We start from the raw sequence: 23,286 nt of genomic DNA, 5'->3' as shown, positions 1-23,286 counted from the left end.
TAGAATTCAAGGCACACTTAACCAGCATGGCTACCACAGCATTCTGCAGCGATTCGCCATCCCATCTGGTTTGTGCTTAGTGGGACTATCATTTGTTTTTCAACAGGACAATGACCCAACACACCTCCAGGCTGTGTAAGGGCTATTTGACCAAGAAGGAGAGTGATGGAGTGCTGCATCAGATTACCTGGCCTCCACAATCACCCAACCTCAACCCATTTGAGATGGTTTGGGATGAGTTGGACCACAGAGTGAAGGAAAAGCAGCCAACAAGTGCTCAGCATATGTGGGAACTCCTTCAAGACAGTTGGAAAAGCATTCCTCATGAAGCTGGTTGAGAGAATGCCAAGAGTGTGCAAAACTGTCATCAAGGCAAAGGGTGGCTACTTTGAAGAATCTCAAATATAAAATATATTTTGATTTCTTGACACTTGTTTGGTTACTACATGATTCCATATGTGTTATTTCATAGTTTTGATGTCTTCACTATTATTCTACAATGTTGAAAATAGTAAAAATAAAGAAAAACCCTTGAATGAGTAGGTGTGTCCAAACTTTTGACTGGTACTATACAGTATACAGTGGGGAAAAAAAGTATTTAGTCAGGCACCAATTGTGCAAGTTCTCCCACTTAAAAAGATGAGAGAGGCCTGTAATTTTCATTATAGGTACACGTCAACTATGACAGACAAAATGAGAAAGAAAAATCCAGAAAATCACATTGTAGGATTTTTTATGAATTTATTTGCAAATTATGGTGGAAAATAAGTATTTGGTCAATAACAAAAGTTTCTCAATACTTTGTTATATACCCTTTGTTGGCAATGACACAGGTCAAACGTTTTCTGTAAGTCTTCACAAAGTTTTCACTCACTGTTGCTGGTATTTTTGGCCCATTCATCCATGCAGATCTCCTCTAGAGCAGTGATGTTTTGGGGCTGTCGCTGGGCAACACGGACTTTCAACTCCCTCCAAAGATCTTCTATGGGGTTGAGATCTGGAGACTGGCTAGGCCACTCCAGGACCTTGAAATGCTTCTTACGAAGCCACTCCTTCGTTGCCCGGGCGGTGTGTTTGGGATCATTGTCATGCTGAAAGACCCTGCCACGTTTCATCTTCAATGCCCTTGCTGATGGAAGGAGGTTTTCACTCAAAATCTCACGATACATGGCCCCATTCATTCTTTCCTTTACACGGATCAGTCGTCCTGGTCCCTTTGCAGAAAAACAGCCCCAAAGCATGATGTTTCCACCCCCATGCTTCACAGTAGGTATGGTGTTCTTTGGATGCAACTCAGCATTCTTTGTCCTCCAAACACGACGAGTTGAGTTTTTACCAAAAAGTCATCGGACCATATGACATTCTCCCAATCCTCTTCTGGACCATCCAAATGCACTCTAGCAAACTTCAGACGGGCCTGGACATGTACTGGCTTAAGCAGGGGGACACATCTGGCACTGCATGATTTGAGTCCCTGGCGGCGTAGTGTGTTACTGATGGTAGGCTTTGTTACTTTGGTCCCAGCTCTCTACAGGTCATTCACTAGGTCCCCCCGTGTGGTTCTGGGATTTTTGCTCACCGTTCTTGTGATCATTTTGACCCCACGGGGTGAGATCTTGCATGGAGCCCCAGATCGAGGGAGATTATCAGTGGTCTTGTATGTCTTCCATTTCCTAATAATTGCTCCCACAGTTGATTTCTTCAAACCAAGCTGCTTACCTATTGCAGATTCAGTCTTCCCAGCCTGGTGCAGGTCTACAATTTTGTTTCTGGTGTCCTTTGACAGCTCTTTGGTCTTGGCCATAGTGGAGTTTGGAGTGTGACTGTTTGAGGTTGTGGACAGGTGTCTTTTATACTGATAACAAGTTCAAACAGGTGCCATTAATACAGGTAACGAGTGGAGGACAGGGGATCCTCTTAAAGAAGAAGTTACAGGTCTGTGAGAGCCAGAAATATTGCTTGTTTGTAGGTGACCAAATACTTATTTTCCACCATAACTTGCAAATAAATTCATTAAAAATCCTACAATGTGATTTTCTGGAATTTTTTTCCTCAATTTGTCTGTCATAGTTGACGTGTACCTATGATGAAAATGACAGGCCTCTCTCATCTTTTTAAGTGGGAGAACTTGCACAATTGGTGGCTGACTAAATACTTTTTTTCCCCACTGTATATATATATATATATATATATATATATATATATATACAGTGGGGAGAACAAGTATTTGATACACTGCCGATTTTGTAGGTTTTACTACTTACAAAGCATGTCGAGGTCTGTAATTTTTATCATAGGTACACTTCAACTGTGAGAGACGGAATCTAAAACAAAAACCCAGAAAATCACATTGTATGATTTTTAAGTAATTAATTTGCTGTGTAAGGACATCAGGGATAAAATTGTAGACCTGCACAAGGCTGGGATGGGCTACAGGACAATAGGCAAGCAGCTTGGTGAGAAGGCAACAACTGTTGGCGCAATTAGTAGAAAATGGAAGAAGTTCAAGATGACGGTCAATCACCCTCGGTCTGGGGCTCCATGCAAGATCTCACCTCGTGGGGCATCAATGATCATGAGGAAGGTGAGGGATCAGCCCAGAACTACACGGCAGGACATGGTCAATGACCTGAAGAGAGCTGGGACCACAGTCTCAAAGAAAACCATTAGTAACACATTACGCCGTCATGGATTAAAATCCTGCAGCGCACGCAAGGTCTCCCTGCTCAAGCCAGCGCATGTCCAGGCCCGTCTGAAGTTTGCCAATGACCATCTGGATGATCCAGAGGAGGAATGGGAGAAGGTCATGAATAGAGCTTTTTGGTCTAAACTCCACTCGCCGTTTTTGGAGGAAGAAGAAGGATGAGTACAACCCCAAGAACACCATACCAACCGTGAAGCATGGAGGTGGAAACATCATTCATTGGGGATGCTTTTCTGCAAAGGGGACAGGACGACTGCACCGTATTGAGGGGAGGATGGATGGGGCCATGTATCGCGAGATCTTGGCCAACAACCTCCTTCCCTCAGTAAGAGCATTGAAGATGGGTCGTGGCTGGGTCTTCCAGCATGACAACGACCCGAAACACACAGCCAGGGCAACTAAGGAGTGGCTCCGTAAGAAGCATCTCAAGGTCCTGGAGTGGCCTAGCCAGTCTCCAGACCTGAACCCAATAGAAAATCTTTGGAGGGAGCTGAAAGTCCGTATTGCCCAGCGACAGCCCCGAAATCTGAAGGATCTGGAGAAGGTCTGTATGGAGGAGTGGGCCAAAATCCCTGCTGCAGTGTGTGCAAACCTGGTCAAGACCTACAGGAAACGTATGATCTCTGTAATTGCAAACAAAGGTTTCTGTACCAAATATTAAGTTCTGCTTTTCTGATGTATCAAATACTTATGTCATGCAATAAAATGCAAATTAATTACTTAAAAATCATACAATGTGATTTTCTGGATTTTTGTTTTAGATTCCGTCTCTCACAGTTGAAGTGTACCTATGATACAAATTACAGACCTCTACATGCTTTGTAAGTAGGAAAACCTGCAAAATCGGCAGTGTATCAAATACTTGTTCTCCCCACTGTATATATACTGTAAAAAACAAAATAAATTAAGACCACTTGAGAACTACAATGTACAGACTGGTATATTCACAATATTGGTCTGTATAATCTATATATGGTGTCATTTGATGGGGGACTGGATAATACGAAATGTTGCTGGGCTTTTACTCCACCCATTCCATTGCACTCAATGCAATACACTGTATATGAATTCAGAGGAGGCTGGTCGGAGGAGCTATAGGAGGACGGCTCATTGTAAAGATTTAACCGTGTGTTTGATACGGTTCCATTTATTCCATTCCAGCCATTACAATGAGCCCATCCTCCTATATATTTTCCCACCAGCCTCCTCTGAATGAATTACATATTGGTAAAACATTTGTGCCGATGTAAAAGTGGGATTGGGAGTACTAAGTAGGGTCTATAGAATCTACACAGTGCATTCGAAAAGTATTCAGACTCCTTCCCTTTTTCAACATTTTGTTACGTTACAGCCTTATTTTAAAAAGGATTAAATAAATAAAAATCCTCATCAATCTACACACAATACCCCATAATGACAAAGCGAAAACAAGTTTTTAGACATTTTTGCAAATTAAAACAGAAATACCTTTTTAACATAAGTATTCAGACCCTTTGCTATGAGATCCTGTTTCCATTGATCACCCTTGAGATGTTTTTACAACTTGATTGGAGTCCTCCTGTGGTAAATTCAATTGATTGTACATGATTTGGAAAGGCACAAAGTTGACAGTGCATGTCAGAGCAAAAACCAAGCCATGAGGTCGAAGGAATTGTCCGTAGAGCTCCGAGACAGGATTGTGTCGAGGCACAGATCTGGGAAGGATACCAAAACATTTCTGCAGCATTGAAGGTCCCCAAGAACACAGTGGCCTCCATCATTCTTAAATGGAAGAAGTTTGGAACCACCTAGACTCTTCCTAGAGCTGGCCGCCCAGCCAAACTGAGCAATCGGGGGAGAAGGGCCTTGGTCAGGGAGGTGACCAAGAACCCGATGTTCACTCTGACAGAGCTCCAGAGTTCCTCTGTGGAGATGGGAGAACCTTCCAGAAGGACAACCATCTCTGCAGCGCTCCACCAATCAGGCCGTTATGGTAGTGTGGCCAGACAGAAGCCACTCCTCAGTAAAAGGCACATGACAGCCCACTTTGAGTTTGCCAAAAGGCACCTAAAGAACTATCAGACCATGAGAAACAAGATTCTCTGGTGTGATGAAACCAAGATTGAACTCTTTGGGCTGAATGCCAAGCATCACATCTGGAGGAAACCTGGCACCATCCCTACGGTGAAGCATGGTGGTGGCAGCATCATGCTGTATGGTTGTTTATCAGCGGCAGGGACTGGGAGACTAGTCAGGATCGAGGGAAAGATGAACGGAGCAAAGTACAGAGAGATCCTTGATGAAAACCTGCTCCAAAGCGCTCAGGACATCAGACTGGGGCGAAGGTTCTCCTTTCAACAGGACAATGACCCTAAGCACACAGCCAAGACAATGCAGGAGTAGCTTCGGGACAAGTCTCTGAATATCCTTGAGTGGCCCAGCCAGAGCCCGGACTTGAACCCGATCAAACATCTCTGGAGAGACCTGAAAATAGTTGTTCAGTGGACTCCCCATCCAACCTAACAGAGCTTGAGAGGATCTGCAGAGAAGAATAGGAGAAACTCCCCAAATACAGGTATGCCAAGCTGGTAGCGTCATACCCAAGAAGACGCGCGGCTGTAATTGCTCCAAAAGGTGCTTCAACAAAGTACTGAGTAAAGGGTCTGAATACTTATGTAAATGTAATATTTCCTTCTTTTTTTATATATATAAAATTGCAAAAGTGTCTAAAAACTTGATTTTGCTTAGTCATTATGGGTTATTGTGAGTAGATAGATCAGGAAAAAAAACAATTTCATCCATTTTAGAATACGGCTGTAATGTAACAAAATGTGGAAAAAGTCAAGGGGTCTGAACACTTTCCGAATGCACTGCATATCTAATCAAATCAAATGTTATTTGTTACATGCACCGAATACAACAGGTGTAGACCTTACCGTGAAATGCTTACTTACAAGCCCTTAACCAACAATGCAGTTCAAGAAATAGAGTTAAGAAAACATTTACTAAATAAACTAAAGTAAAAAATATAACAAAAAGTAACACAATAAAATAACAATATTGAGGCTATATACAGGGGGTACCGGTACCGAGTCAATGTGTGGGGGTACAGGTTAGTCGAGGTAAATGGTGTTATTTCATGGGGGCCTGGATAATACGGAGTGTTGCTGGCCTTTTACTCCACCCATTCAATTGGCCACGATGCAAATATACGAATGACATATTGGCTTATAGAGATAATACTATTCTTTATGCCGCTGTAAAATTGGGGTTGGGTTAGTACTCAGTAGGGTCTGTAGAATCTACACTGAACAAAAATATAAACTCAACATGCAACAATTTCAAAGATTTTTGCTGAGTTACAGTTGGTCACAGATACCTTTAAAAAAAGGTAGGGGCAGGAATCAGAAAACCAGTCAGTATCTGGTGTGACCACCATTTGCCTCATGCAGCACTACACATCTCCTTTGCATAGAGTTGATCAGGCTGTTGACTGTGGCCTGTGGAATGTTGTCCCACTCCTCTTCAATGGCTGTGTGAAGTTGCTGGATGTTGGTGGGAACTGGAACAGGCTTTCGTACACGTTGATCCAGAGCATCCCAAACATGCTCAATGGGTGACATGTCTGGTGAGTATGAAGGCCATGGAAGAACTGGGACATTTACAGCTTCTCCAGCGTGCCAGTGGCCATTGAAAGTGAGCATTTGCCCACTGCAGTCAGGTCAAGATCCTGGTGAGGACGACAAGCACGCAGATGAGCTTCCCTAAGACTGTTTCTGACAGTTTGTGCAGAAATTCTTTGGTTGTGCAAACCCACAGTTTCATCAGCTGTCCGGGTGGCTGGTCTCAGACAATCCCGCAGGTGAAGAAGCCAGATGTGGAGGCCCTGGGCTGGCGTGGTTACATGTGGTCTGCGGTTGTGAGGCCGGTTGGACGTACTGCCAAATTCTCTAAAGCAACGTTGGAGGCGGCTTATGGTAGAGAAATGAACATTCAATTCTCTGGCAACAGCTCTGGTGGACATTCCTGCAGTCAGCATGCGAATTGCACTCTCCCTCAAAACTTGAGACATCTGTGGCATTGTGTTGTGTGACAAAACAGCACATTTTAGAGCAGCCTTTTATTTTCCCCAGCTCAAGGTGAACCTGTGTGATGATCATGCTGTTTAATCAGCTTCTTGATATGCCACACCTGTCTGGTGGATGGATTATCTTGGCATAGGAGAAATGCTCACTAACAAGGATGTAAACAGAATTGTGCACAAAACCTTTTGAGAAATAAACTTTTTGTGCGTATGGAACATTTCTGGGATATTTTATTTCAGCTCATGAAACATGGGACCAACACTTTACATGTTGCGTTTATATTTTTGTTAAGTGTATATAAGGGGGACTGAATAAAACGACGTGTTGCTGGGCTTTTACTCCACCCATTCCATTGGCCTCAATGCAATACACTGTATATGAATTACATATCGGCTTATAGAGAAAAAACTATTATATGTGCTGATGTAAAAGCGGGGTTGGGAGTACTCAGTAGGGTCTGTAGAGTATATATTTGTTGTTATTTCATGGGGGACTGGATAATACGGAGTGTTGCTGGGGTTTTACTCCAACCATTCAATTGGAAAAATCTGTATCGATATCAGTTGCATTTTTCTATTTGATATTGTTATCATACGTATGTTAGCTAGCTGGCTATGGCTATCCAACACTTGAACTCTTCCAAGTCAAGATAAGCTTTTGGTTTGATTAATTTATTGCCACCGGGGCCCGCCGGTGTAACTGCTAAACTGCTTGCTGACTGTACACTGTACTGCATTATTGTAGCGGGTTTACTAACGCGTTAGTTTTAGTAGCTATGTTGACTATGACGTTACTAACGTTGTTAGCTAATATGGTGACAATGATGTAGGCTGTGTGTAGCGGTTAGCGGTTATGATATGAAGGTTTGGCTTGGAAAGGTTTTTTCATCTGGTCACAGACAGCTGATGTGTTGTGCACTGAAGTCCACAATTGAAGGGAAAAGGTGAGAGGAGGAGATCGCGTAGATGCGAGAAGGAATTATACAACGAGCAAAATGTTCATACTGTTTGTATGTGGCTGCTATGAAAGTGAACTGTGTTTGCGTGTGATTAGGTGTGTATTCATTCCGCCGATTCTGTTTAAAAAAAAGTATTAAACGGAAGCAAACGAAATGTGGATAAACATACCTGAATTTGTCCAATAGAAACTCTCATTTGCAACTGTTGAACTAATGATTACACCCTAGATCAGCTAGATGCAGGAAAGAGTGTGCAAGGCGGTATTGAATGTGTCATTGTGTCACCTTGATTACTCCAATTTTTCTCTCCACCTGTGCACCTACATTGCAAACTTTAATTCATAGGCTAGGTTGTAGCAACCTCATGATGGGTATATGGAAAATTTGAGTATCATGTAGTAGCCTAAACCTATCGATGTTACATTGAGCTGGGTGAATGGAATATGAATGACAGTCATCCAATATGCTGTAATAGAAGTAAGGCCATGCTCATAAAAAATATTATTGTCCTCCCTCATCTTAAACATCACCAAACGCCACTGCTCCCATATACGCTACATTTATCAATAGATGCAGTGTGGATTATGTTCCTTTTATGTAAAATTGACTCAGTAGGCAAATTAATTTGAGAGAATTGTCCAATTTATTCATGTATCATGGCTATGCCTATACTTTGTGGAGATCATGAGCACATGTATAAACATATTGCCTAACAAACTTTGCACATGCTGTCAAGCAATGGGATTTAGTAAAGTAAAGTATTAAAACCTCCCTACTACACCTGGCTTGTCATAATCACTTCCCCCTTTACATTCTTCAAAGGCCCCAGGTGAATCGTCACACTTGTATATATCTGGTGACTGCTCTGATCCTTTGCTTTCATTTCCCTGGTATTTACTTGTTATATTTCAAGACAAACACAGCTGATGATGCACTACACCTATAAAAACCCATGCAACAACAGTTTGCCTACCTCAATCACAAAGTGGCATGGATTGGACTATGCTTGGTGTCATCCTTCCTATGTAAGTACTAAAGTTTGAAATTGATACTCACTTTTATTTTTGTTCCTTTTTTGTTTTTAATTACCAGTATTTTAGGCTACAACGTTGGCCTAGGTGTAAAGTCAATATAAATTCATCGAAGTCATTCTTTATTAGATTTTATGCCAAAATGGCTAGCTAATGTATGTGTTAGATAACGTCTTGGCCTGCATGTTTTGTATAATCTGTTTATTTATTATAGGAATGCTTGAACATTTCACATTAAAGTATTTTCTTTTCTTACAAGAGTGACTATTGATCTACTTTACAGTAGGACTACCCAATTTGTCTAAACTATTCTGCCTTGTTTTCTGTAGTTGTTTTGTCCTGCCTATCAAAGGGGGTGTCCTGAAAGTTCAGAAAAGAGACTGGATGGGGAACCCACCAGCAACTTTAACAGGTACGGTTAATTTATCTATGAAGGTTTTTTCCCTTTCTAAGCTATATTTAGTTTTATGTAAGAATTGGACGTCAGTGTTTGACATTGGACAACTGAGAGGCAGGAAAAATAACTAACTAGGGTTGCAAATGGAGGGTATATTACTGGAAACTTTCTAAGTTTACCAGTAAACTACCAGCATTTGGTCACTTTTAAGTTTTTATTTGTATTTTATCAGATGACATAGTGACCCTTTTGGGTACTTCAGATTATCAAACGTGTCTGCAATTATCTCTGGCCCTCTGTGTGGCCTTATCACATTTAAAATATATAAAATGATCAAATAAGATTATTTAAAAAATAAAAATAGAATGACAAAGCTGTAAAACATGATCCTAAATATAAACCATCAACTTAGTGAATACCATTGGTTTCATCATGAAATATCCTCACTTTTATTTATTTTACTAAGTCAATATGTCTTTGTTGTAACAGTTTTGTCGCCAAACTGGTGTCAGTTGTGAAAAAAGTCAATGGTTGGAAGAGTTGCAGTTAATTGAAACCTAGTCTTGAAATATTTATGGTTGTGAAATAGTAGTAGTAGTGGTAGTGGTAGTGATGGCAGTAGTAATTGTAGTAGTAGTAATGGTAGTAATAAGGTTTTCATAGGCTATGTGTTAGTTATAGTGACCTATTTTGGGGTGGTTTGTTGGTGTGGAGTTATTAAAGTGGGTTATAGTGGGTTAGTATATTATGCTAAGGCAAAGGGTAGCTACTTTGAAGAATCTCAAATATAAAATACATTTTGATTTGTTTAACACTTTTTTTGGTTACTACATGATTCCATATGTGTTATTTCATAGTTTTGATGTCTTCACTAATATTCTACAATGTTGAAAATAGTCAAAATAAAGAAAAACCCTTGAATGAATAGGTGTGTCCAAACTTTTGACTGGTACTGTACATGTCAACGCTGGTTTGGTGTTTGTAACTTTAACAGTTGAAGAGCAGTGACGAATCCAAATATTTCATATTCAATCCTATTAAGATTTTATGTACATTTAAAATGGTAAGTCAGAGTGTGAGTTACGTAGGATCCACTCTGGTTATAGTTCAGAAATTATAAATGGTATCAAAAAGCTGTATACAACAACCTATTCCAGACTGGTCTGCATGTTTTAAAGTTTGAGTGGCGTTTCTAGCTTAAACGGTTGAAGGCCTGAATTTTTCCCATTTATGGCAATTGAAATGCATTGGGATCTATGCAAATGTGGTAGCATAATTATTTGTATTTTGTCTGAAGACAGCCAGCCTGCATGTTTTAAAGTTGTTTTGGTGTTAGTAGCTTCAACAGTTCAAGAGCAGTGGCGAAATCAAATACTTCCCATTCAGGCCAATGGAGCTTTTATGCACATTTAAAATGATTATAGTTCAAAAAGTATAAATGGTATCAAAAGCTGTATACAAGAAACCTATTACAGACCGGTCTGCACGTTTTAAAGTTTGAATGGCGTTTCTAGCAAACTGTTGAAGACATTTTCCCATTCAATTCAATGGCCTCTGAAATGCATTGAGATGTATGCAAATATGGTTATAGTGTTCAAAGTATTAGTTGTATGAAAAAAAAAATTTCAAGCACACTGACCAGTGCCAGCCTGCACGTTTTAAAGTTGTTTTGGTATTGAGAGCTTTTAGAGTTTTGGCGCTAGAGACTCCAGCGAAATAAGAAGAAGTATGAACAGTTTCTAAAGTTTGGCTTTGCTTTCAGCAAGCACACCTAATAATGCCATTGTTGATTAGATGCTTTTTTCACTTACCGTTATGGCCACTAAGGCAATTAATTACCTGGGGCCACACATCATCAGGGGGCTTCGTGAAAAGAAAAGTCTCAACTTACTGTTGGGAGTTAGAATAGTAGAATACACAAGATTGCAATTTAGGGAGTTGGTAGTACATCAGCAGTTTTCCTCTTGTTATGTCAATCACTGACAGTCATTCAATTAGCCCATGTCAGCTAACATTTTATAGATTGCCAGGTAAGTTAGTCTAGCCAGCAATCTAAACCTTGTAGTAATCATGGCTGAATTACCGACAGGGCAGGAAGGGCACCTCCAGGGGGCTCCCCTCTAGCCTTTTGGCTAGTCAACCAGATAGTATGAACATGGCATAAGTCTAGGCGAAATGTGTAGAATTGCAGGAAATTCGCTTTAAAACTGCAAAATGTTCTCTCCACCCCATAGCAAAATGTGTAAAATTGCAGGACATATGGTTTATCCACTAGAAACTCATAGACAATACAGAGACATTTCTAGAAAATTAATAGGTCTACTAGGCCTACTGTATACGAATATTTTTTTAAAATTCAAGTATAAATTACCAAAGTTACCATAGATTGCCTGTTAATGACGAAAATTACAGGTAGCTTTGCAACATTAGACCTAACCCACTGAAATGAAACTTATTTTCAGAGGGAGATGTGGAATGCTTCTCAGAGTACATGGAGGTGTGGGTCCACAGAATGAGAATAGAGGGCTTGAGACTCTGGCTCTCCGGGGCCCTAAGAATTCAAGGTGACTATCCCAGTTTAACTAACTAATAACCTAATAATCTACCCAGCTGGCAAAACTGGTTGAAATTATGTCATTGCAACCATAAACTGGTTGTAATTATGTTATTATTATGGCATTTCAACCAGATTTGCCCAGTTTTGCCTACTGGGTACCAGCTATATTACAGCTTTTTGTGAAGCGTTTCAAAAATACATTTTGGCATTAAGCTACATCACATATTTGTTTCATGAACATTTCACATTTTGAATTCTACATGAGCGATTGTGTCACAATCAAGATTAGGCTGCATTATTATGATTTATTGCTCTACGTTTGTTTTGTAATGCCTTTTCATCCCTTTGTCCTCAGTAGTAAGCCTTGCTTCCTTGGATCACCTGAACCTCCAGTTTTCTGCATGTGGATTCTCACTACACAAAGATCCTGACAAGAACTACATCTTTAGAGTTATGTACAATGGCTGTTTTGTCCAACATCAGGTAAGATAGCAGCAATGTAAGACTTTGGCTACGTCCTGATTCTGCACCCTTCTCCTTATTCACCTTGAGATGATCTTGTAATGAAAAGCTCTTTACAAATGCACTTGCACACTCCTCGTCAGACATGAATTAACAATGGTGGAAACTCCCTCCAGCCAATGCTCACATCAATGTTTTTACATTTGTGATGGGATTTGTGCAAGAAACATTGTAGCTAGTAGGCTACCTTTTCCTGACCCAGTATAACTACTTTTTGTTTTGTGCGATGGTTGCATCCTAGCAGCATGGCAGCAATGTCCTTGTGCTGAATTTGGTGAAGAGAATCAACCGGTTTGGAGATCGAACGCACAGCTTCATAATGAAGTGTCCAATGGTTCCTGCACCACCCAACAGAGAACACATTCAGTGTGATCCAGACGACATCCAGGTAAAGCTTTACAATTCAGTGATGTACAGTAGCAATATCTCTGTGGATTCAAATAAAGTATTTAAAGTGTGTGTGTGTGTGTGTGTGTGTGTGTGTGTGTGTGTGTGTGTGTGTGTGTGTGTGTGTGTCTGTGGGTGGGTGGGTGAGTTATTGGGATTGGGCAGGGAGGTGGGAGGACTCGTATCTAAGTTTATGATACCTTGAATAAAAAAGGCACATTATCCTGCACCAAATGCTATCTTCATCAATGATCAGTGGTGTTGTGACCATAGCTGAAAATGACATACAGTATTCCCACAGGTGATCAGACAGATCCCATTGGACAGCTGGAACAATGAGGTAAACAAGTTATACATACACTGTACACTGTGTGTGTGTAGTCATTAATTTACTGCATGCATCAGATCGTACAATGTACCAACACTGTGTGTGTATGCATGTGTTTGTGTGTGTGTGTGTGTGTACATGTTGTGTGTGTGCACACGCTCGCATTTGTCTGTTTACAGCTTCAATGGTCTCTTTCCCTGAGGGGTAATCTAATTGTAGCCCTTGAGGATGCTAGCTTGATCCAGGTGTACACTGACATGAATGGACCAAGCATCATAGTTCAAGGCAAGAGGAGAGAACTCTTGAATCCTGTGACGGTAAGCTGCCACATTGTGGCCATTCAAGAAATTACAATGGAAACCAATAATGTTACAACCCCCTAGTGGAACCAGCCTGATCGCTGTGTTCACCTTTCTGATTCCACCAAGTTAATAATATTGGTGAACTGTAGAGAATTCTTTGCATTTCAACAACGTATTTGGTCATCCATAAAAGGAAAATACTTATTGTAGTTCTCAAATGGATGGGAAACTTCAGATTGTTGTAATTGTTTGTTCTTGGATTAACTTTAAATGACAGGTAATGGAAAGGACAGGGGAATTTCTTGCCTTGAAGTTGGTCAGTGGACAGTATGCCTACAGTATGGAAGCTACCTGTCCAAATGGTGGGTCACGAAGCAACAGTCATTTACTTTGTTTAGACAATCTGGTATCAGCTTACTTAAGCTACAGCCTAGAACTGTCAGAAGTGTGACATGATGCTTGTTATAAATTATGGGCAACACTTTATTTTAAGGTTAACATATTAGCCACTAATTTGTCATTTATAAGTGTGTATATAAGTAGCTTATAAGGCATTTATTGTGTCTTATATCAATAATGCCATGATGTATAACATTTAAAAGTAGTTTAAAATATGTCAGTCATGTCAGTGTTTTTCACTGTCATAAACTGTCACAGGCATGATATCATGATAGTTATGCAGTTTGGATCCCAACAATTTCATACAGTTGCAGGCACTAAAACGTTAGGTTGTGCTATGGTATTGGCTGAACAATTGCCACAATGCATGTGCAACAATGCACTCTCTCGTCTCCTAGTGATAGCTTGCCACAAAAACCCGTACCTGTTTTTTTTCATGGACTCAATTTTTAATGCCTGCAACCACTGAATTAAATTGAACACAAATGTAATGTTAATTTCATGTAACTCTATGCCCACAACGTAATGCCACCTCCTCACACACCCTCACTTTTGATGTCCATAGTTGTGTCAGTGTCCAGCCCAGCAGCAGAGGACACTATACTGCACATTTTTAAACGGCGCATGGGTTTGACAAAAAGAGGAGGCTATGAGAGTGACACCCTAACAGTTAGCAGTGTGTCTGTGAAGCAGACAGAGAAGTTCACTGTCCATGAGACCCATGACTTTGTCCAACTCAGCATCGCTACAGCCCTTATCCTACAGGTCAAGGTAGGTGTTTTTCTGTAAAGTATTTTTCTGACCATTTGGTGCATGCAGTACAAAAAAATAGATGTGGTCATTTAGCAGACGTTTCTATCCAAAGCGATTTACAGTTCATAGTGACGCGTGGTCGATGTGAGAGTCACACTCACAACCCTGCATGTACTAGCATGCACACAAGACTGTAAGTTGCTTTGGATAAAAGCGTCTGATAAATGACCTATATTCTTCTTCTTCTTCTTCTTCTTCTTCTTCTTCTTCTTCTTCTTCTTCTTCTATTATGATTATGATTATGATTATGATTATGATTATTATTCTTTAACCCACTGAGCCATAGCATTTTGACCTACATTAATGCAATTTCTACAGTTATCATACAGGCTATATACTGTATACAGTCGTGGTCAAAAGTTTTGAGAATGACACAAATATTAATTTTCACAAAGTCTGCTGCCTCAGTTTTTATGATGGCAATTTGCATATACTCCAGAATGTTATGAAGAGTGATCAGATGAATTGCAATTAAGTCCCTTTTTGCCATGAAAATGAACTTAATCCCCAAAAAACATTTCCACTGCATTTCAGCCCTGCCACAAAAGGATCAGCTGACATCATGTCAGTGATTATCTCATTAACACAGGTGAGAGTGTTGACGAGGACAAGGCTGGAGATCACTCTGTCATGCTGATTGAGTTAGAATAACAGTCTGGAAGCTTTAAAAGGAGGGTGGTGCTTGAAATCATTGTTCTTTCTCTGTTAACCATGGTTACCTGCAAGGAAACACGTGCCGTCATCATTGCTTTGCACAAAAAGGGCTTCACAGGCAAGGATATTGCTGCTAGTAAGATTGCACCTAAATCAACCATTTATCGGATCATCAAGAACTTCAAGGAGAGAGGTTCAATTGTTGTGAAGAAGGATTCAGTGCGCCCAAGAAAGTCCAGCAAGCGCCAGGACCGTCTCCTAAAGTTGATTCAGCTGCGGGATCGAGGCACCACCAGTGCAGAGCTTGCTCAGGAATGGCAGCAGGCAGATGTGAGTGCATCTGCACGCACAGTGAGGCGAAGACTTTTGGAGGATGGCCTGGTGTCAAGAAGGGCAGCGAGGAAGCCACTTCTCTCCAGGAAAAACATCAGCGACAGACTGATATTCTGCAAAAGGTACAGGGATTGGACTGCTGAGGACTGGGATAAAGTCATTTTCTCTGATGAATCCCCTTTCCGATTGTTTGGGGTATCCGGAAAAAAAGCTTGTCTGGAGAAGACAAGGTGAGCGCTACCATCAGTTCTGTGTCATGCCAACAGTAAAGCATCCTGAGACCATTCATGTGTGGGGTTGCTTCTCAGCCAAGGGAGTGGGCTCACTCACAATTTTGCCTAAGAACACAGCCATGAATATAGAATGGTACCAACACATCCTCTGAGAGCAACTTCTCCCAACCATCCAAGAATAGTTTGGTGACGAACAATGCCTTTTCCAGCTTGATGGAAAGGCAAAAGTGATAACTAAGTGGCTCGGGGAACAAAACATTGACATTTTGGGTCCATGGCCAGGAAACTCCCCAGACCTTAATCCCATTGAGAATTTGTGGTCAATCCTCAAGAGGCAGGTGGACAAACAAAAACCCACAAATTCTGACAAACTCCAAGCATTGATTATTTTGGCCCAGAAGTTAATTGACAGCATGCCAGGGTGGATTGCAGAGGTCTTGAAAAAGAAGGGTCAACACTGCAAATATTGACTCTTTGCATAAACTTAATGTAATTGGCAATAAAAGCCTTTGACACTTATGGAATGCTTATAATTATACTTCAGTATACCATAGTAACATCTGACAAAAATATCTAAAAACACTGAAGCAGCAAACTTTGTGAAGACCAATACTTGTGTCATTCTCAAAACTTTTGACCACGACTGTACATTCGGAAAGTATTCAGACCCCTTGACTTTTTCCACATTTTGCTACGTTACAGCCTTATTCTAAAATTGATTAAATTGTTTCCCCCCCCCCCCATCAATCTACACAAAATACCCAATAATGACAAAGCAAAAACAGATTTTTAGAACATTTTGCAAATGTATTAAAAATAAAAAATGGAAATATCACATTTACATAAGTATTCAGACCCTTTACTCAATACTTTGTTGAAGCACCTTTGGCAGCGATTACAGCCTCGCGTCTTCTTGGCACACCTGTGTTTGGGGAGTTTCTTCCATTCGTCTCTGCAGATCCTCTAAAGCTCTGTCAGGTTGGATGGGGAGCGTCGGTGCACAGCTATTTTCAGGTCTCTTCAGAGATGTTCGATCGGGTTCAAGTCCGGGCTCTGGCTGTGCCACTCAAGGACATTCAGAGACTTGTCCCGAAGCCACTCTTGCGTTGTCTTGGCTGTGTGCTTAGGGTCGTTGTCCTGTTGGAAGGTGAACCTTCGCCCCAGTCTGAGGTCCTGAGCGCTCTGGAGCAGGCTTTCATCAAGGATCACTCTGTACTTTGCTCTGTTCATCTTTACCTCGATCCTGACTAGTCTCCCAGTCCCTGCCGCTGAAAAACATCCCCACAGCATGATGCTGCCACCATGCTTCACCGTAGGGATGGTGCCAGGTTTCCTCCAGACGTGACGCTTGGCATTCAGGCGAAAGAGCTCAATCTTGGTTTCATCAGACCAGAGAATCTTGTTTCTCATGGTCTGAGAGTCCTTTAGGTGCCTTTTGGCAAACTCCAAGCGGGCTGTCATGTGCCTTTTACTGAGTAGTGGCTTCCATCTGGCCACTCTACCATAAAGGCCTGATTGGTGAAGTGCTGCAGAGATGGTTGTCCTTCTGGAAGGTTCTCCCATCTCCACAGAGGAACTCCGGAGCTCTGCCAGAGTGACCATCGGGTTCTTGGTCACGTCCCTGACCAAGGCCCTTCTCCCCCGATTGCTCAGTTTGGCCGAGCGGACAGCTCTAGGAAGAGTCTTGGTGGTTCCAAACTTCTTCCATTTAAGAATGATGGAGGCCACTGTGTTCTTGGGGACCTTCAATGTGCAGAAATGTTTTGGTACCCTTCCCCAGATATGTGCCTCGACATAATCCTGTCTCGGAGCTCTACGGACAATTCCTTCGACCTCATGGCTTGGTTTTTGCTCTAACATGCACTGTCAACTGTAGGACCTTATATAGACAGGTGTGTGTCTTTCCAATCAATTGAATTTACCACAGGTGGACTCCAATCAAAAAAAGTTGTAGAAATATCTCAAGGATGTTCAATGGAAACAGGATGCACCTGAGCTCAATTTCGAGTCTCATAGCAAAGGGTCTGAATACTTATGTAAATAAGTTATTTCAGTTTTTTATTTGTAATAAATTAGCAAAAATGTATAAAAACCTGTCATTATGTGGTATTGTGTGTAGATTGATGAGAAAAAATAATTTTTAATATGGAAAAAGGGAAGGGGTCTGAATACTTTCCGAATGCACTGTATATAATCAAGTTGTCTTTTACAGAACTGCCCCACTGACGAGGGGATTGCACAGCCGTTCTATAGGGTAGACGTTGTGCTCACGTTTAAGGAGACTAACCACAAAATGTACTGGACTATGGAGAACACTCTGCCATGCACAGGTGAGGGGTGTGCTCAGTAACAGTGAAACATTATGATCAACATTAAGCTTTTGATGTAACGCTCACAAAAAATAGTATGAAATATGCAGCATCAACGAAAAGCACAATATAATTTCACTCTTAAAAGCTACAGCAGCCCGGCCACTTGTTTTGGTATACAGCTGAGGAATGGAGCTGGGATAATGTAACCCCTTTCAAATATCATCCACTTGATAGTTTTAACATATTTTGAAGCTATACATTCTTTGTTTACATTGTTGTTTGCAAACAATGGAGTAATACAACTTTATATTTTGGGTTATGATAGGGTAAGACAGTTGTGCTAAACTCATGAGGCATTTAAAAGTTATATTCTTCAAGAATAAATATAAATCATTTAAATGATTATTGAACAGATTCCTTTTATCGCAGACTGTACCTTTAAAGTGTCCGTTTGTAGCTAATGTTTTTAATTCTGCCTTTTTGCAGAGTCCCCCAGACTGCTATCAATCTCACCAATATATTATCATACTTCAACAACATCGGACCCTATTTTGACATACACTACATCAACCCCTGCTTCCTATACCACAGTGCCCTTTAGCTCGTACTCAACAATGGACCAACAGTTTCTATCAACAGAGAAATCTCAGGAGGGCCCCTCCACCTTCCCAAAAACGACATCAATTGAGAGGACTCAGGCTGAAGAAACAGGAAGAAATACATCATCCACCAGTTCCTCACATACACAGACCTCTGGTCCCATTATCTACTGGAGTAATGTGACATCAATGACTCCAAGTACAACAAACAAAGCAACAAAGGACAAATACCAACAGACAAGCACTATAAGTGAAGCAACACAAGTGGAATTTCAAGGTACGACTGCTACAAGTGCAACAGTGCAAGTGGAATTCCAAGGTACAACCGTTACAAGTGAAACAGCACTGGTAGAATTCCAAGGACCAACGTCTACAACTGACACAATACAGTCGAGATTCCAAGGAACAAGCGGTACAAGTGAAACAGTGCAAGAGGAATTCCAAGCAACAACCATCGCAAGTGGAACGATGCATGTAGAATTCCAAGAAACAACCATTACAAGTGAAACAGCACGGGTAGGATTCCAAGGAACAACCATTACAAGTGAAACAGCACAGGTAGAATTCCAATGAACAACCATTACAAGTGAAACAGCACAGGTAGAATTCCAATGAACAACCATTACAAGTGAAACAGCACAGGTAGAATTCTAATGAACAACCATTACAAGTGACACAACACAGGTGCAATTTCAAGGTACAAACACTACAAGTGATGCAACACAGGCGGAATTTCAAGGTACAACCACTACAAGTGAAACAGCACAGGTGGAACAACTACCGCAAGTGAAACGGTGCAGGTGTAATTCCCCGGAACAGTGGCAATTAGTACAACAGATCAGGTACCATTCCAAGAAGCGACTGCTACAGTTGAACAGGTGGAATTCAAAGGGGCAAATGCTACAAGTGGGACAGCATGGGTAGAATCCAGAGAGACAACATCTAAAAGTGAGGCAACACATTTGCAACTCCAAGACACGACAGCAAACAAATCTGAGGTTACTTTCAACTCATCACCAACAACAGACAAAACCACAGTTGTTACAGTTATTATTCCAAATTGCTGTACAAGCAAAGCCAACCATACATCCCACTGTGACTGCACCACCACCTGCTGTAGAAGCCACAGATTGGACAGGCCAAACAGTAACTCCCCCACCATCCTCTGCATGGTCATTCAGTGAAGGAGATGCCCAGATAGCACAGACTGTACCAAGGTCTGAAATACCAAACTCATCCACCGACAGTCCCATTTCGAGCACCAAGGATACGGAGGGGACCAGCCATTTTGGCAGCAGGTTGGTTACAAAGGTAGCAGGCAGCTTACGATAGACCAACCCTAACTGCAATTCACTAACCCTAGTCATTAGTTCCTATAGCTTAGCTAGCGCGTAGCCTAACTACAGTAGGCTATGTAATGCAAACTTGTAGCCATGCAAGCACTAGGCAGCTGGTTTGTGATTTGAAAGGTGCTGTGGTGGACACTAGGCCTACTGTTGAGGGTTGATTACACAAGCAGAAGCATAGCAACCTCTCTCTGCCAGCCACTGCCTGAGGGCAGACATTATCCAGACACATTCAAGCCTGCAGTTTAGTAAACATGTCTCAATCCAACATGGCTTGGAGCTTGAGGGACCGATGCTAAGAGGAAAGCTCCCGCAGTGGTGAGTGGCACTAAAACGCCTGAAAGGAAGTCATGGAAACTCATTCACGGTGATGTTTTATCCATTGGGATTCGTATGCTGGGAGTGAGGTAAACATTCAAATTAAATGTGTAATTGTAGTTTACTATAATATTATACACTACCGTTCAAAAGTTTGGGGTCACTTAGAAAGTTCCATGTTTTCCATGAAAACATACATGCAATGAGTTTGAATAGGAAATATAGTCATTGACAAGGTTAGAAATAATGATTTTTAATATAATTAATAATTGTGTCCTTCAAACTTTCCTCCATTTGCAGCAATTACAGCCTTGCATTCTAGTTGTCAATTTGTTGAGGCAATATGAAGAGATTTCACCCCATGCTTCCTGAAGCACCTACCAGAAGTTGGATTGGCTTGATGGGCACTTATTACGTACCATACGGTCAAGCTGCTCCCACAACAGCTCAATAGGGTTGAGATCCGGTGACTGTGCTGGCCACTCCATTATAGACAGAATACCAGCTGACTGCTTCTTCCCTAAATAGTTCTTGCAAAGTTTGGAGCTGTGCTTTGGGTCATTGTCCTGTTGTAGGAGGAAATTGGCTCCAATCAAGCGCCGTCCACAGGGTATAGCATGGCATTGCAAAATGGAGTAATAGCCTTCCTTCTTCAAGATCCCTTTTACCCTGTACAAATCTCCCACTTTACCACCACCAAAGCACCCCCAGACCATAACATTGCCTCCACCATGCTTGACAGATGGCTTCAAGCACTCCTCCAGCATCTTTTCATTTGGTCTGTGTCTCACAAATGTTCTTCTTTGTGATCCGAACACCTCAAACTTCGATTCGTCTGTTCATAACACTTCCAATCTTCCTCTGTCCAGTGTCTGTGTTCTTTTGCCCATCTTCATCTTTTCTTTTTATTGGCCAGTCTGAGATATGGCTTTTTCTTTGCAATTCTGCCTAGAAGGTCAGCATCCCGGAGTCGCCTCTTCACTGTTGACGTTGAGACTGGTGTTTTGCGGGTACTAATGAAGCTGCTAGTTGAGGACCTGTGAGGCATCTGTTTCTCAAACTAGACACTCTAATGTATTTGTCCTCTTGCTCAGTTGTGCACCAGGGCCTCCCACTCCTCTTTCTATTCTGGTTAGAGCCAGTTTGCGCTGTTCTGTGAAGGGAGTAGTACACAGCGTTGTACGAGATCTTCAGTTTCTTGGCAATTTCTCGTATGGAATAGCCTTCATTTCTCAGAACAAGAATAGACTGACGAGTTTCAGAAGAAAGTTATTTGTTTCTGGCCATTTTGATCCTGTAATCGAACCCACAATTGCTGATGCTCCAGATACTCAACTAGTCTCAAGAAGGCCAGTGTTATTGCTTCTTTAATCAGCACAACAGTTTTCAGCTGTGCTAACATAATTGCCAAAGGGTTTTCTAACGATCAATTAGCCTTTTAAAAAGATACACTTGGATTCGCAAACACAACGTGCCATTGGAACACAGGACTGATGGTTGCTGATAATGGGCCTCTGTACGCCTATGTAGATATTCCATTAGAAATCAGCCGTTTCCAGCTACAATAGCCATTTACAACATTAACAATGTCTACACTGTATTTCTGATCAATTTGATGTTATTTTAATGGACAAAAAAATAGCTTTTCTTTTCGAAAACAAGGACATTTCTAAGTGACCCCAAACTTTTGAACGGTAGTGTAATGTTTAATATTTATCTTGTGATATTACTGAAATGCAATGATGCATATTGTTTGATACAGTATATCTCCTTACAATGCATGGAAAAATGTTGTGTGTTGATTGTGTTGTATTGCCTGATGATAGTAGCCTACAGTGAATTTCATACCCCTCAATTATACAGAATAGTGCATATTATTTTAGGTGTATGCATCCTGAGAGTAATGTTGGCATACTATTGTGTAAAACCATTTCAAAGGCAAGATAAACTAATAAAATACTAAAATTCTCCTGTTTTCTTGCATAATCCAACATCTGCTTTGAAACAGTAACATATAAAGTAATAGCTTGTTTTTGTTTTTAAATAAATTATGCAAACCATCTGGTCTACATTTAACATTTGAAGTACTAAATGATTTTGCAGTAGTTGCAGTCTATTTATTGGATGAAGGAGGGCGCTATTGTTCATGTTTTCTCTTGATTTTAAAAGATGAATGGGTTGCATTTCCAGAGGGAAGCTCACAGTTCTGCTAAAACTGAAGGTATTTACATTTTAATGTAATTTTGACCTCAATTCTGTTTTTCATTTATTCTTTCTTTTAAAAAACTAACAGAAAAATACGCATTTGATTGAACTGAAAGGTCTAAATGAATAGATTTATTTTATTGATACTGTATCAAGGTACAGAAGGCCTATTATCCAGAATTTTCATTAAAGCATCCAAATGAATAAATAATTACTTTAAGAAATAATTGGTGGTAACATTTCCTGACCATTCATAGTGAACCAAATCCTGTTAATAAATGTAATTGGTTTTTGTCATGACAAATTTGAGTGAAACATCCCTATCCATTTTGTACACCTTGGTTATTTTGCCCTCATCCTACGCACTGGAGATTCCATCCATTATAACGAAGCACTGTTACGCAGTTAAATGCATCATATACAATGGGCTGTCAAGCAGAAAATCTAAACTTCCTTGTGCCTTTGGTCCCCATCTGGCATATGAACTTGTGAGAAGGAAACATGATAGTGCCGCAAAGTACACCAACATCCTACGTCCATGTGGCCTCTCTCTGCCATTATTCTATCTGTATAGACTATTAACTGTCTTTACAAAGTAAAAAATCCCTTTCATGTGTTTGTGTGTCTTTTTTGTGTTTTAATTTCAGTCAAAGCATATGGTTTGCACATCTGGGAGATACTAAACATGATGGCACCCAGCCCCCACACTGCAGCTGTGAAGTGATCCATACGTGGTCTTTACTGCTATTGCAAACGATCCCTTTCTTGACGGGCTATGTTCTCAGAGGGATTTTAATGTGTTAGGTGAATTAAGAAATGTACAC

General features: G+C 40.9%; 1 protein-coding gene across 1 annotated transcript in view; it reads left to right on the top strand.

Annotated features, from left to right (window-relative positions):
* Positions 1-23,078, top strand: part of ciroz (ciliated left-right organizer protein containing ZP-N domains) — a 37,244-nt gene extending 14,166 nt beyond the window's left edge. The window contains exons 2-12 of the mRNA XM_084184397.1: positions 8,640-8,751; positions 9,087-9,169; positions 11,617-11,718; positions 12,067-12,194; positions 12,475-12,621; positions 12,922-12,960; positions 13,128-13,265; positions 13,528-13,612; positions 14,215-14,420; positions 17,895-18,012; positions 18,481-23,078. Coding sequence (XP_084040523.1) covers positions 8,717-8,751; positions 9,087-9,169; positions 11,617-11,718; positions 12,067-12,194; positions 12,475-12,621; positions 12,922-12,960; positions 13,128-13,265; positions 13,528-13,612; positions 14,215-14,420; positions 17,895-18,012; positions 18,481-19,166 — 1,767 coding nt within the window. The 5' untranslated portion in view covers positions 8,640-8,716 and the 3' untranslated portion in view covers positions 19,167-23,078. The remainder of the gene's footprint in view (positions 1-8,639; positions 8,752-9,086; positions 9,170-11,616; positions 11,719-12,066; positions 12,195-12,474; positions 12,622-12,921; positions 12,961-13,127; positions 13,266-13,527; positions 13,613-14,214; positions 14,421-17,894; positions 18,013-18,480) is intronic.
* Positions 23,079-23,286: the final 208 nt, after the last annotated feature.

The sequence above is a fragment of the Coregonus lavaretus genome, assembly GCF_964263955.1.
Source record: "Coregonus lavaretus genome assembly, chromosome: 20".
Classification (NCBI taxonomy): Eukaryota; Metazoa; Chordata; class Actinopteri; order Salmoniformes; family Salmonidae; genus Coregonus; species Coregonus lavaretus.
This window is presented reverse-complemented; position numbering and strand designations above follow the sequence as displayed.